This window comes from Engystomops pustulosus, chromosome 3, assembly GCF_040894005.1.
Source record: "Engystomops pustulosus chromosome 3, aEngPut4.maternal, whole genome shotgun sequence".
NCBI classification, from domain to species: Eukaryota; Metazoa; Chordata; class Amphibia; order Anura; family Leptodactylidae; genus Engystomops; species Engystomops pustulosus.
Window position 1 is genome coordinate 44,413,606 of NC_092413.1, and position 15,533 is coordinate 44,429,138.

Sequence of the window (15,533 nt, forward strand, 5' to 3'; positions counted from 1 at the left end):
GTGAAGGTAAGTGCAATTTTCTCTATACATTTTTTTTAAAAATGCGGCGGTTTCTCCGAAGCCGTCGGGTTTTCGCTCGGCCACGCCCCCGATTTCCGTTGCGTGCATGCCGGTGCTGATGCGCCACAATCCGATCGCGTGCACCAAAATCCCGGGGCAAAACAGGGAAAATCGGCGCAAATCGGAAATATTCAGGTAACACGTCGGGAAAACACAAATCGGGCCCTTAGGAAATGACCCCCAGTGACTTGATAGGTTATAGTCACAGGGATCAATTGCTTCTATGGGACACATGTATCATTGTTTTTCGGCTGCCACATTTTCAAGTTTCCTGAAGTTGACCTACTTAATCATTGCAAATTTTTGGCGTCACCAGAAAAGAAAAATCTCCTTTGCTTGGATTTAATACAGAAAAACCAATGATAAGCCTCATTATCTGACCTTTTGTACGGCACTTTTACAGTTTTTCCAGGAGAAAATTATTAATGACCTTTCCTAATGATAGTGGTGGTCCAACACCCAGGGCTGAGCACTTTCATGATCTGATGTTTAAACCTGTACTATGGAAAGTCCTGCAGCAGAAAGCTGATTGCCAGCAGTACGTCTAATCAGCCTATGTTATTTTAGTTCTGTACAAATGTATCTACATCTTAAAGGGAACCTGTCACCTGGAGACCCATTTTTAGCACTCCCCCACAGAGCATAGTGCATACACAGCCATAGTGTTTGTGTATAAAAAAAAGATATGTTATATTGTACCTTTCGATACCATGTGCTGTCTGACTAGGCACTCGTCCTCTAGGAGTGGCTGGAAAGGTGCAGTTTCCTCCCCACCCTTGGGAAACTGCTCCTCCATGTGTCCTTTTCAAATATATGAAAACGACCATCACTTGACTTAGTGACGCCCCCTGCTCCTCTACAGCCAGAGTGAGCGGAGTTATTCATATATTTGAAAAGGACACATGGAGGAGCTGTTTCCCAAGGGTGGGGGGGAAACTGCTCCTTTCCAGCCACTCCCAGGGGACGAGTGCCTAGTCACACAGCACATGGTATTGAAAGGTACAATATAACATATCTTTATTTCTGTAAAACCTATTATACAAAAAACACTTTGTGTGTATGTACTATGCTCTCTGGGGGCTGGGAGAGTGCTAAATATGGTCTCCTGGTGACAGGTTCCTTTTAACAGTTAGAGCTGTTTAGTAATTACCATTTATACAGTGTTGCCATTGTAAGGCAACCAGAAAGTTGAAGTCCCAGCGCCTGCTTCACGGTGGCTGGGTCACAGCGCCTGCAGCGTAGGAGCGGGGATCCAGAGCTGGGCTGGATAACAAAAGGCAGCGGCTTGCAGCAGCCTGTGTACCTGTGCCTCCTCATGCATTCTTCCCCTACTCTGCACCATCCCCCTCCCCCTTGCCTGCTCAGTGCACCCCACAGGCAGCTGGAGGAGGCTACAGCTGCCCCTCCCTGGGGACTTACCACACGCTGCTGGCAGGGAGCCAGGTAATGTGAAATAAACCTACATAAAGTCTTGAAATTCAGAATGCTGACAAGAGCATTTTTTTTAAATTGGCATAGGGTAGGCTATTGCAACCTGTCAACAGCTAAAAAATCATATTCCTGGTGACAGGTTCACTAACATACCATAAACATATGGTCACATGCATTAGTTACTTAGGATTCTAGTGCCTGTACACTGCTTGTAAATGATGACAATTGGGGAAGGTATTGAAAAGCAAAATAGTAACATTTTTACTATAGTCTTCTATATAAATTCTTAAATGTGCAGTAATAATTTATGCAAATTACAGCATAATTATCCACTTGTTCTTCTGGTCTGCCGTGTAGTAAAATTAAAGTCCTTTTGAGTGAATCATCCTTCATGTGTCGTAATTCCAGTCTTATTAAACCTCTTCTCCAGCTGGATGATTGTTTTGGTGTATAGGTTATTACATCATACATTATATAACCTGTCTCTATATAAAAACCAGTAAATAAAACATTAAATTATTCAATGAAAATTTGTAGGACCTAATTGCATCATTATTTAATGATAGGGAGGGGAGTTTTTTTTTCACAGATAACTAGAGGGCCGGATGTGGCCCCTGGGTTGGGCTAATGGGTGGTCACCATCCAAGGACTTCCCTCTGATAGATACAAATACTATACATTTTATGGGATCATAACCAAAATTATGTCTGTGTATTATCCCATGCAGTAACCCTTCTTCTCTGTTTTTCTACAGACATTCAGGAGTGGAGTGAATTGAAGCAATTCTTTGAAGCGCACTATTCTCAGATTTATTTTATCTTCTATGAAAATTTCATTACACTGGAAAGTAGCTTAAAGCTAAAAGGTATTCACTCATTTATCCTCTCCCTGTCTTCTTGTGTTACTACAAATGGCTGGGTGTTCTGTATATTCCTATATTTCTCCAAAAGATGCCCCACATCATCAATTGTTTAGGACACTTTACTATTCGTATGAAGTTGACGTGTGATTTTACTTATGTTGCAAAAAGCTTTATTGTAATTTTTAACATTTTTACCAACACACTCAATTGTGACTTTGCTTATCGTCACAATAAGTTGTGACGCACCATGTTTTAAAATGTGTGAAAACTTTGCAAGATTGTTGTGGTGTGAACTATCACAGCAAACAGGTGGTGTAAAATTAGACTTTCCAGTCTACATCTATGTAGGATGTATCGTTCATTGGACGCTGGCACAGTGTAAGACTGTCTAGTCTATTTACTCTCTACCAATGTTGGTAAATCTGCCCCAGTATTTTGGGCTACAGTCAGACCTCCACTTATATTATGACCCCTATTTCTTTTCCAACCAGAGGTCAGATGACCCTTGCTAGCAGCGTCATAGGGCCCTGGTTGGAGGGGGTCTGTAAGTTCTTGTCATTAGACTTTAAAGGGGTAGAAAAGGGACCCAATACTAAAAGATACATTTTTGGGTTTTTTGTTAACCACTTTTACCAAATAATTTAAGTGGTTTGTGTAGTTAAAAGTTGTACAATTTTTCGATATACTTTGTGTCAATTCCTCACAGTTTTATAGATCTCTGCTTGCTGTTATTCTGTCACCAGGAAGCTTTCATGGTTTAGGTCCTGTGGAGAAATACCTGTTCCTGGTCATGTGGTATCACACAGGTGCACAGCTCTGACTACTCTGTGATATAACGAGCCGTGCACCTGTGGACTCCACATGACCAGGGATCATGTTTAGAGATGTAGTTTCTCTACAGGAAGTGAACAATTAAACTTCCTGTATAATATTGGAACATTGTTTTAACTTTTTTATTACCAAAACAATATGAATTGTTTGCTGAAAGTGGAGAAAACTTTTTATTAGGATATGATCTTAGGATGGATCTGTCACTTTAAGAACATAGCTTCCCAATCTCCTAGGGCAGTGGTGGCGAACCTATGGCACGGGTGCCAGAGGTGGCACTCTTTCTGCGGGCACCCTGGCCATCGACCCCAGGACAGAGTTCACTAAATAGGACCAAATCCACAGAATTTTCCTGCAGTCCCAGGCAGCTTTAGAGATGCTGCTCTCAGTTCTATTTTAAAGCGACACTTTCTTGGCTGATTGGAACTGTGGGAAAAGTTAGAAGGTATTGACTTAAGTGCATTATCTTTGGAGGTCATCCTGCTGGACCCACCATTGTTCCTGTACAGAGAGGCCCTGTAGAGAAGCTACTATGATAATCTAAATTTGCCCTCCTTTTTTGAACTGTATTGGTGGCCTCAGGGGGCTGATACAATTGAATATTGTGGAAGAACAGGTAGCAATAAGTTACTGCTTAAAATGCAATTCTGGCACTTCACGCTAAATAAGTGGATTTTGGTTGTAGTTTGGGCACTCAGGCTCTATAAGGTTCGCCATCAAGGCTATAGGGCATCACTTGTGTTCTTGATGTTGTGCAGCTTAAACACATTATGTAGTCCTAACCGTCATGTGCCATATGGATATATCTTACCGCTGTCCTTGGCAATTTATGCCATTCCCATTGTATTAAATAGAGTGGCAGGATGCATGCTCCACCTGCTGCGCCAGCGATTAGTGAGAATGGGATTTCTATTCTTAGGTGGAGTCCCAGGAGTCAGAACCCTACTGTTAAGGTTGTTAGGGGGTAACAATATAATTTGGTACTACCCCTGTAACAGAACACAACAGAGATCACATTGCCTTTTCTTGTATTTGTAGTTTAGAGCAGTTTGGGTTTATAGTAGTAGGTTATACAGAAGGATATAAGACCTCTCTCCCTTGTTATCAGTTGTAATTAAGTAACCAAATGATTCCTTTTATAGGTTTAAAAAAATAAAATAAACTGTGTCACTTTATGGCAGCACACGAAAGTAATAGGACCAGGAACTACCTAGAAAGGATAGACCCTTCTGCCTTCAGTCACTACATACATTTATTATGGTTGTGATGATTTTTAGCATGACATTCGTTCACCTTTTAAAAAACAACTGGGAAGCCAATTCAGATTAATAATATAGGAATATTTGTTTTGTTTTTCAGGGAATAAATCTCAAAGGGAGGAGCTGGACTCCATCCTATTTCTTTTTGAAGTAAGTTTTATCCTTACAATGTTATCTTGGTATTACAAGTACTTCCAATCTTACTATATGAACTATCTGCTTGTAAGGGAAGTTGTACTGCAAAGTTATGCTTTTTTTAAAAAAACATTTTTTCAATATAAATAGTTTTATCTTGACATCCCCCCCCCCCTATGAATGGCGTCAGGACCAACATTAAGATCATACGTATGATAAATGTCCTCCATACTTTACAGTGCGGTTTATCAGATGATACTTGGTGGCCCCCTGCCACCCTATATATCAGATGCATCATGTAATAGGAATTACATAGATGATGTGTTGAAATCCCAGCCCCATGCGTCCATGCATCCCTTCCTATACGGGCACAATAGACTGTTAATTAAAACTGTAAGTGCTTGGCAATTAAATGAGAATTGATTATCTTCACCGGTAATGATTTTCTTGTGCAATCGTTGTTACAAGACATATCGTCAGAGCAATAGACACAATTAGAAATCTAGAGAATTGGGTTAATTACCTGTTAATTTGAGACATTCGTAAACTATGCCCTGGATGTGTCCCTCGAGGTCTGAGCTGTGCAGTTGTCATTGAACTGATTGAATTCTGCCAACCCCAAGGAAAGCGAATCATGTGGAACCTGCATTGTCTGTAAATAGGATTGTAAACCAAGAACTGTCCTCATTCTGTTCCAATATGATCCAGTGTGTAGAGTGTATAGGCCCATATTCAGTAAGCATACACTGCTGCCTATCACTGCATTTTATGTTAATTTATTATGTATTGCTACATATTTTATCTCATTGTCTTTGGTTGCTTTTTCTTCATTTAGAAAATTCTACAACTACTACCTGAAAGGATTTTCTATCGCTGGCAGTACCATAGTATAGGTAAGAATCGTGTTGTCCTAGTAATAGCATTAAAGGAGGAGTCCCAAGTTTAGAAAAGATACCCTATCCTCATGATAGGTGGTAACAAGGTGATCAGTGAGGGTCTGACTTTTGGGACCTCTGCGATCCAGTGAACAGGTGCCAAGTTCTCAATAATTGCTGCATTGGACAGATGAGCACAGCGCTCGGCTATCCCCAGCACCCTAATAGAATGGAGCAGCAGGGAGCATGATCAGTTGGATAGTGGGGGTCACAGCAGTTGGACCCTCACCAATCACCTTGTTGGTAGAGCTGAAGGTATAACTTCCAAACTTGGGAGAACCCCTTTTATGCAATTTTTCTATTAGTTTGTCTTTGTTTATATTGCAAAGTATTAATCTGTCCTCTAAATCCATCATGATAAACCAGGAACACTTACTCATAAATACAAGCACCGTGACTGTGGTAATCTTCTTATATTTCTTACCCATGTCCTCCTTCCTTCAAAAATCGGCTTCTAAAATTATGTTTCCAGAGCCCTTCCATGCTGTAGCTTCACTGTCTGTTACAATGTGTAGAAGCAATTCCCCCTTCCCACTGTGTGACATTCCATCAGGTAGTGTAACAGCCTGTGAAGGGGCTTTGATAATGCCCCTCAGAGCACTTCTGGCTAATTACCTTACTTTTAATCTCAACTTTTAAAAGTATGGTGGCCATGGATAAGAAATATAAGACGATTATCACAGTCATAGGGTCTGGATCTATCAGTAAGTGTCCCTGATGGATCATCATGATGGACTGTGATAGTATATTTCCTTTCAAGCAGTTTTTAATACGTGAGTCAGAAGGGTTAATTTCTGCCTTATCTACGTGTGTGTTCTAGCTTTTTTTTTTGCTGAGCGTGCATCAATCTATCTGTGGAAAGAATGGCTGGAAATGTAAGGTCAGGGAAATGGGGTCTTGTTGTTAGGAACATGGAGACATCTGTACTGACTTACTGAAAGCTTCTTCCTTCCTTTGCACGGTCTTTCATTATCATTCAGGACAAACCTTTAGTTCCTGGCCTCATGTTAATATTTAATGAGTTAAGGATTCTGGAAACCCTTTCCCCTGTTTTCCTGATAATTCCGATGATATTCCCATAGGACATTTTTTTGTTAAACATAACTTTTTTTTTTTTTTTAATTGTTTTTTTTTTCCTATATAGGTTCAGTTTTAAAGAAGCTTTTACACACTGGAAATTCTATAAAGGTAAGTGCTTTAAGGAATGTTCCAGATGCAATGCATCTTTAGGGTTTTTTCACAAAGTAGATTATTTACTGCAATTTACAGGAGAAGTAGACAAATTTTAAAGGAAATCTACCACCAGGATGAAGGATTGTAAACCAAGCATACATACATTCTGGTGTGTGCCCCCTCTAACAGGTGGGTGCTCCACTCCTCTTTTAGCTTGTTATGCCCTTGTTTAACCAAAAAAGTTTTCTTAAATTATGCAAATGAGCCTGAGGGGCTCCAGGCTCCATAGCTGTTATTGAAACCTGGAGCCCCTCAGGCACATTTGCATAATTTTTAAAATCTTTTGTTGTTAAAAAAAAAAAGCAATCAAAGCTAAAAGATGGGGGGGAGCACGCCAGCATGTAAGCATGCTTAGTGTACAATCCTTCATCCTGGTGGTAGTTTTCATTTAAAGAAATTGATAATTTGTGCAAAAAAAAAGCTGCAGTGCAAATTGACCTGTATTGCAGGTTTTCTAGCTGCAGCATATCAATTTACTTTTCAAGACAAAATTATACAAATAAACATCCAAATCTGTAAAGAGTTCATACTGGTATATGGAATGTGAATGACCAACTAAAACACAAAAGCTTAGTTATGACCTGCTCCTTAACAGTATTGTTTCAAGAATTAAAATTCTCAAAGAAGTCTGTGGCGCCGGGGCGCTGTTTCACCATATCACCGACGGGATAAAGATGGAGCATGCTCTATCTCTTCCCGTGTTTATGGCCGGGCACCGTGCCTCACTATGGAGAGGAGAGGGGTGAGCAGTACTCATTCCTCCAGCCTGGGCGTTACACACGCTCGTAGATTATATATTCCCTTTTTCTGTATTGTATATGCAGTGTGAATAGGTGGTATTGTATAATCTCTTTATATGATACACTTTTCACTAATATAGGTGTAACAATTCTGCTCATGTGTGCGTGTTTCTGTGTTATCACATAGGACTATAGTAAATTTCTTGAATTCATCCAGGTTTACATTACTGCTCCTATCTATGTATCACAGTAGCCTTCCCCAGTGGCCACCTGTCACCTTAGCAGTCACCACCCTTCCCCTTTTAGCAGTGATGTCACCTCTAGAAAATGCTGGTGTTGTTTCAGTCTTGTGACGTTCCACCCTTCCTCCGCACAGTATTGTAGGGGCCCTGTAAATCTTAAAGGAACAGTGTTTTCTTATTGGAAATTATATGGTTTTACGAATAGGAAAATGACAATGTAGGCCATACAGTATGGCGATGCTCGGCAACCTTTCTCATCCAAGCGAAGGATTTGATATGCTACAGGTGGTAAACAACAATTATAAGGTGTGCAATTTTGGTCCCACTATTTATGCAGAACATTACATCCAGGCAGGAAAATAATGGATACACTCCCAGTATACTGCCATATATAAAGTAACAAGCTGATCATCTCTTACATAACACAATCATTGTGGAACTTTTCCCACAATCTCTTGTTCCACTGTTTGATGTCTGCCTCAGCGGCTCTGACTGCATGCACCTTGCTATAGCAGCGGGTTTACTGACCCGGAGAGAGGTGGTTATAGACCATTTGTTATTTTTTTTTTAATATCAGTAAAAACTTCAATCTTGGGACAACCCTTATTATCAACAGCACATTCCCTATTTTATAGATGTATTTGCTATGGACAATAGAGCAGACTTTGAAATCCCCTTTACAGGGGTTGTACAATCTCTAGTTCCAAAGTTATAGGTATTGATGACTTATCCTTCTAATAGGTCATCAGTATCGAATCAGAAGAGGCCTTATGCCTGGGACTAGTACCATGTAGTGTATCAGAAGCAGAGAGTTTATGTTCGTGCGCCGACGTATGCTAAAACCACGGTCTTGTTCAGGCCCACAGGTAATCATACACTGACTAACCTGTTATCCAAGACCATGATAACAGTAATGGTCCTCTGTATTTGAATAGATTTGCCATTATGCTGAAAAAGAAGTTTGAAAGATATATTCAAATGACCAGTTAGGAGTCACAGGGGCGGAGAAGAGTCGCATTGGGTTGTCCCCTTCTGGCTGAGTTGAGGTCTTCTAGTCCAGTCTGGGTGGCAGCTGATGAAGGTAGCTTGTGTTGATGTACTTGACCTAGTAAAGCTATTGGGGGACATTACTCTTCTCCTGCGACTCTTTAGGTGATACACGTCAGCGTTCAAAGTTTTCAGCTGAATCTCGCAGAATATAGAATGATGTCAGTGTAGTCCTGTCACCTGTCCTGCACAGCAGCTTGGTGGCAGCTTTTGGGCATAAATCCCTTTAAGGTGATGGCTCAGCATTTCTACACGGGGCAGTAACTGGGAACAAATGTTATGAGCAAATTGTTTGTCCAGTGATCGCCCCCGTGTACTTGGGTCCTCAATCAGTACAGCTTGTAATGGATCCCTTGGATTCCTCTGAATCCCTGCTGATGGTGCAGGAGTGGTAGGTTTGACTTCTGGTTTTGAGCCTTTACTATATGGATGCCACTGCAGAACACAAGATGATGGCCTGTACTCGCCTCTGCCTGCATGTTACATCTCCTGGCTATGCCTACTGCTGTCTTGCATGTTCTGTGGCACCTCTTGGCACATGCGTCCTATTTATATGATGATGTCTTTCGTCCTTTAGATACGATGTGAAGGAATGCGGCTGTTTCTTCTCTGGCTTCAAGCACTGCAGACAAATTGCGGAGAGGAGCAGGCGCTAATATTTGCATGTCTTGTCCCTGGCTTTCCTGCCGCCATATCATCTCGAGGTCCTTGCACACTGGAGACCCTAATAAACCCTACTTATAATTTACTTGATGGTTAGTGACTGCGCTTTTAACTGCTTCTTTGATGCCTTTCACTTTTGTTAATGTCCTACATTGTACTGAGGTGTTCATTGAGAATCTCTTTGAGGCAAAGCGACTAATATGCAGAGGCAAGGCAATCTGTCTTCATTATGACTTCTCATAGACGGGAATGAATTTCTTCAGGTTATTTGTGTAAGAATGTATAATGTCCATCCATTAGGCAGTACTATAGATGAGCACCTGGACTATCTACATAGCTTCTGATAAAGAATTATAGACTGCATTTCCAAAAATAGAGATGATTCTTAGTATATTTTTTGTTTTTTCCCCTTCTGCTCCAGTCAGTTTTCTTTATAGCCAGATATAGGGCAGTAAGGAGGGGGTGATACCTTTTTCTCCTTGGACACATAGTGAAGATTTCTTCAGCATTTATCCATTTTAATTGCTAGACAAAATAAAATAACATAAAAACAATGAAAAGTGTGTGTGTGTGTGGGGGGGGGGAGTGATTTGTTAAATTCAGTTTTTGATGAGGATTGCTGACAGTCCACATGGCTTCTATTCCAGATCTTAGAATGAGTCTCGCCCCGTTTATAGAATTTAACAAATCTGCAAAGGAAATTAAACTTTTTAAAAATCTGTCCAGGGCATCTTGGCAATAGTGTTATTTTTAGAACTACCCAATTATTTGGGCTCCTGAGACTCTAGTTGCTCAACCTCTGCACCACCTGCATCACTGACACACTTGCTCGAGACTCATGAAACTTATGTTTAACAAATAATTATATTTCCCAATTTCTCCTCAAATGGAGTGTATCAGCAGTTTTGAGCATGCAAATGGTGGGTAGCATCCCTGAATAGCTGTGCAATTATAACGTTGTGTGTGTTATTGGTAGCAGCAGGACTTTGAAAAATGCATTTAGATTCCAAGATGGTAGCTGGACTTGGTGCACTTGTAGTGAATCCTCACACTGCTGGGCTGTGGGATCCTACAGCAGTCACTCGGAGCAGGGGGAGGAGCTATGAGCAGCTCAATATAGCGATTTTACAGCACAGCAGTTTCCATCCTGCAATGATTACCGTAAATATTGTTAAAGAATTGTATTATTAGGGTATATGTTTTATCCATATTTATTATTATTACTACTTTAGGTAAAGTTCACCCGGAGGAAATAGCACCTCTTGTACCAGCCGTGTCGGGTGAAAAAGCACCCGATGATCCAAGCTGCTTTTTCTTACAAATCTTGTTGAAGTACATGGTAATACAGGTAGGTACTATTGGGTTTTTCCATTTAATTCTCTCCAGCCTGGTTAGTAGTTGTAAATTGGTAATTTGGCAATTCCCTAATACACACTTTGTTATCCTTGTCCTATTGGTTGACATTAAACATTGAGTTTACAGTTTGAACGGCATGCGGCATGTCATATAGCAGGAGGAGCTGATTCCTATGTAGTGGAGCTACAAGTTCCAATTTTATCTGTACAATCGCTTATACAGTGGTCAGCCGTTATCCTCTGGACATGGAATAAAACAGAATAGCACTTTATCGTGGTAGGGAAATTATTTTATTGAACACAGCTCATTTCAATTAATATCATATACAATAAATATCAATATGCACTATAATTTGGGATTTGGGCAGGGGGGCTGTGAGGGGTTGGGGACTAGGTCAGTGCTAGGAAAGAATATAGACATCACATAGGAAAGGAAAGAGATTTATTAATTCAGAATATTTTTAATTACGAATAATAATTTACATTAATAATCATGTTTTTTTTAAGATTCCAGTTTAAATGTATATTGTAAGTAGAGAAGAAATCCCTTTTAACAGTCTTACTCTGTTTTCTTCTCTAGGCTGCGAGTTTGTCTTGGAGAAACAAGGAGAATCAAGACACAGGCTTCAAATTTTTATTTAACTTATTTAGAAAGTATTACCTGACCCACTTATTCCCATCATTTACTAAATTGACGAATCTATACAAGCCTGTACTTGGTAAGAAGTGTTACAGATTTGTTATAGTGCGCAGTTACACATATAAAAAATAGAAATTAGAAGTAACTGACATGGTGTCTGATGTGATTGTCGGATGATTATAAGTGTGAAGTTGCTTATCTCAAGTTTTATGAAGGACACTGTCAAAATGAGCACCCTCTTGGCATGCAAAACGTTGCGATCCCGCGGTGCGTTGTCCGACGAGGATTGGGGTTCGGTGCGATTCAGTAAGATTGTGCTTCCGAGTTCCTGCATGTGTCACTTATGCGCCGAGGTCCGCCGGAGTTCACCTGCTTCTTCCTGGTGCATGTGAGTGCTTGATCTTGCGACACATTTCCTTTTTAAATTCCGCTGTTTGTTCGAATCCATTGGATTGTCCGACGGCCACGCCCCCCAATTTCTGTCGCATGCAAGCCGGCGCTGCTGCGCCACAATCCGATTGCGTGCGCCAAAAACCTGGGGCAATTCAGGGCAAAAGAGAAATATTTGGGAAACCCGACGAAAGTGCGGCGTTCGGACCCTTAGTAAATGAGCCACATTGTGTAAATATCAAGGCCGGCGATTGGCGTAGCGGTCACATGATCATGCGCTGTGTCGGTAGTCCATTAGCAGCTAAGCTTGGGGTTTTTTTTTATTTCCGCAGTCTGCCCCATTTTTCATCTGATCCTTATCTATACTTTCAGCAGTGATTTCACATAATAGAATGTTTTTTTCTTCTCATCTTGCAATGCAAAGGTCACCTTCAGACTGTTTTGACTTTGTGTTTTTAATGAATGCAGGGTACAGACACATGGATATTTATAGGACCTGGCGGATGTCCATTCACCTGCTCGGCTTTAAACAATATACTAATTGTCTGCAGATCTCAGCGAAATCCTGTAAAGCGACCTGCCTCAATGATACTATGGGATTAACACAGTTTCTCCCTCTGTTTCAGATATTCCGGATATCAGACCAAAGCCAGTGTATGTCACCGTAACCCGGAACAATGAAAACCTTTATAGCACAAAAATCCCTTACATGGCAGCTAGGGTCGTGTTTATCAAGTGGTTGGTCACCTTCTTTCTGGAAAAGAAATATGTAGCATCTTCTCAAAGCACTAAGAATGGAGGAGAGGTTCTACCCAAACTGATCCAGGTACATGCACTGGCCCTTAAGTGTGCTACAGTAGGCTTTCCATATCCACAGGATAGGTGTTAACGTATGGCAGTGTTGGCGAACCTATGGCATGGGTGCCAGAGGTGGCACTCAGAGCCTTCTCTTTGGCACCCCGGTCCTCAGAAGAGAGTTCATAAGACAGGACCCATGGCCTCCTCCTGCAATCCCAGGCCACACAGGACATTGTGCACTCAGTACTATTTTAAAGCAACACAATCTTGGCTGCCTGGGACTGCAGGAGAAGTGAGAAGATGTGGACAATGGTGCATTATAATTTGAGCTCCTGCCATGGGCACTGCATTCTTACTACCATAAATCTAAATTTCTCCTCTTTCTACTGTATTGATGTCCTCAGGACGCCAATACGATTGAAAGCTTTGACAAAGCAGTTAGCAATAAGTTATTGCCTAAATTGCCACGTTGGCACTTTGAAATACATAAGTGGGTTTTTGTTGTCGTTTTGGCATTCGCTCTCTAAAAGGTTCGCCATCACTGATATTTGTTTTACAGATGACAACTTCCTGGATCCCCCAAAATCCAAAGGAAAGGTGTCCCTGGTGTTTACACAGGAAACTCGGAGACCCTTGTAATATGTCCGAGTTTCACTGGTTAGTTTCCCAGCCATTGCACATGAGAAACATTTTGTGTGTGGTAAAAATCCATTAAAGTGATTTCTTTGATTTTAACGAAAAACTAAATCTCATTTGTGGTCTTGGTTAGCAGGAGAAGACGAGAAGATTGTACATAGTGCCCTATATGCAGGTTTCATGTAATAGAGCAGGAGGAGCAGAGCAGATTGTACATAGTGTCCTGTATGGCACTAGCATGTTATGGAGCAGTAGGAACCAAGCAGATTATAGTGTCTTTTCTGTCATAGATCTGTCTCATCTGTTATAGAGCAGGGGGAGATGAGGAGATAATACAAAATGTCCTATTCCAGGAAACACATTGTACAAAGTCGTATCTGCAGGCCACATGTTATATAGAAGAAGGTGATACGCTAGTTATACACTGTGTCCTATTTGCAGAAAGCATGTTATAGAGCAGGTGGAGCTGAACAGATTGATATATTTTGTGAGAAAATTTCCTGTGTTCCTGGAGTCCAGTGGGTCGTCCTAAAACAATAAACCTATCAAAAAAAGGTCAGCATTTCACAAATAATGTTTGCATAAAGTTCATAATTTTATTAAGGCATATAAACACATATGAAAAAAACAGCCTGTGCTGAAGAGACAATACAAAACATCTAGGGCACGTGGGCATTGCCAGAATGAAGTAAAAAGTTCTTTTAATTAAATTAACATTGGCCACTGACCAAAGATGTGTCACAAACTTACTGGCAATGAAGAATTACATAATGGTATAATGGAAATACCCCTTAATATAGGTTAAATACAAGCATATTGCACATCCCCATATTGGTAATATCAAAAATGAATTGCAAGTGCTGATAATAAACCGAATTTTTATGTGCAGCTACCATAAGGTAGTAAATACTGGAGTGTATCAATGGTCACCTGAAGATAAAATATCCCACGTGCTCCCAGATGGCTGACACTTACCCTTAACAAGAACACCCTGTGGACATCTCAGCCAGGAATGCTCAGCGAGGGTAATTTGGAAGGTTTCTCGTAAGTTTACATAGAAATCACTTTGGTGAATCCTGTCTTAATAATGCTTACACCTTCTGCTCTACAAAATCAACCCGGCAGATCAAACTGTGTGTTCAGTGTAAGAGGGAACTTTGTTAAAAAAAAAAAAAAAAAAAGAGAAAGTAATAAAACATTTGAGAAGAAATACCACTAGGTTCATGTTCATCCAAAGTTTCCTTAAAGGAACGCTCCACTCAATGATAATTGAATAATGCCTGGTGCGGGGCCTGAATCGTCTGTGACTGGGGTATTCCTTTAATATTTGCTAAATATTAAATGCACCACACATACTTTTTAACTATGATGGTGAATAATGGGATGCTGTCATGTGATGTCCTCTTACCTCTCCTTTTAGACAGTATCTGTGATTAATGTGAGCCAAGAAAAGAATACGGAGGGAGAGACCACCGGCCCCCAAGAGCAGGAGAAGAACCACTCGAACAGCAGCACGTTATCAGACCGAAGGCTCAGCAACTCCAGCCTGTGCAGTATAGAGGAGGATCACAAGAACGTCTACGACATGGTGCAGAGGATCTTCCTGTCCACCAGGGGATACGTCAACTTCATCAATGAAGTCTTCAGACAGGTGTGTTATGGGCGTGCATCTCCAAACACACTAAGCAAAATGGAAAGTTATACACCTTTCCTTTTCCTCTGCCTGTGCAAGATCTCATGATCCTTGCAAATGTGGCCAAGTATTGTTTATATAGTTTTTGTATATATAGAGGCTATAAAGGGGGAGATGGTCTAACAGCGTGTGAAGGGCTCTAATAACTCTCCTCAGAGACCTTCTGGTTAATTGGCATCAATTTAAATGTTGATTCCTTTGGTTTATTAAGCTTGATTTAACTTCCCACTGAATGCGCTGAGTGCCATGTACGGCCCGGTGGGCATACATTCGTGTGCATGCGGCCTTACACATGAGCTTGTCAGGAGAGAGATATTCCGCCTTTCTTGTGCTGATCCAGAATGTCTCAGCAGTTGGACCTCTACTGATCATACAATAAAGGGGTTGTATCAGCAAGCTGATCACTGAGTGTCCAACTGCTGGGACCCGCACCGATCACAAGAACAGGACCCCCAGAAATCCAGAGAGCGTGGTTCTGGTTCTTTCTAATGGCTGGGAGCAGCAGGTGAGGCACGTGTCCTTCTGCTCTATTCAATAATATGGGATTACCTAAAATTGCTGAGCACGGCGCTATTGAATAGAGTGG

At 41.0% G+C, this 15,533-nt stretch overlaps 1 protein-coding gene across 6 annotated transcripts in view; it reads left to right on the plus strand.

The window, feature by feature from the left end:
• Window positions 1–15,533, plus strand: part of RALGAPA2 (Ral GTPase activating protein catalytic subunit alpha 2) — a 188,562-nt gene that overhangs the window by 15,985 nt on the left and 157,044 nt on the right. For all 6 annotated transcript variants that reach the window (XM_072140620.1, XM_072140621.1, XM_072140622.1 and 3 more), the window contains exons 2-10: window positions 2,246–2,356; window positions 4,541–4,590; window positions 5,411–5,468; window positions 6,655–6,698; window positions 9,350–9,527; window positions 10,668–10,783; window positions 11,371–11,509; window positions 12,447–12,646; window positions 14,675–14,905. In XM_072140620.1, the coding sequence (XP_071996721.1) occupies window positions 2,246–2,356; window positions 4,541–4,590; window positions 5,411–5,468; window positions 6,655–6,698; window positions 9,350–9,527; window positions 10,668–10,783; window positions 11,371–11,509; window positions 12,447–12,646; window positions 14,675–14,905 (1,127 nt within the window). The remainder of the gene's footprint in view (window positions 1–2,245; window positions 2,357–4,540; window positions 4,591–5,410; window positions 5,469–6,654; window positions 6,699–9,349; window positions 9,528–10,667; window positions 10,784–11,370; window positions 11,510–12,446; window positions 12,647–14,674; window positions 14,906–15,533) is intronic.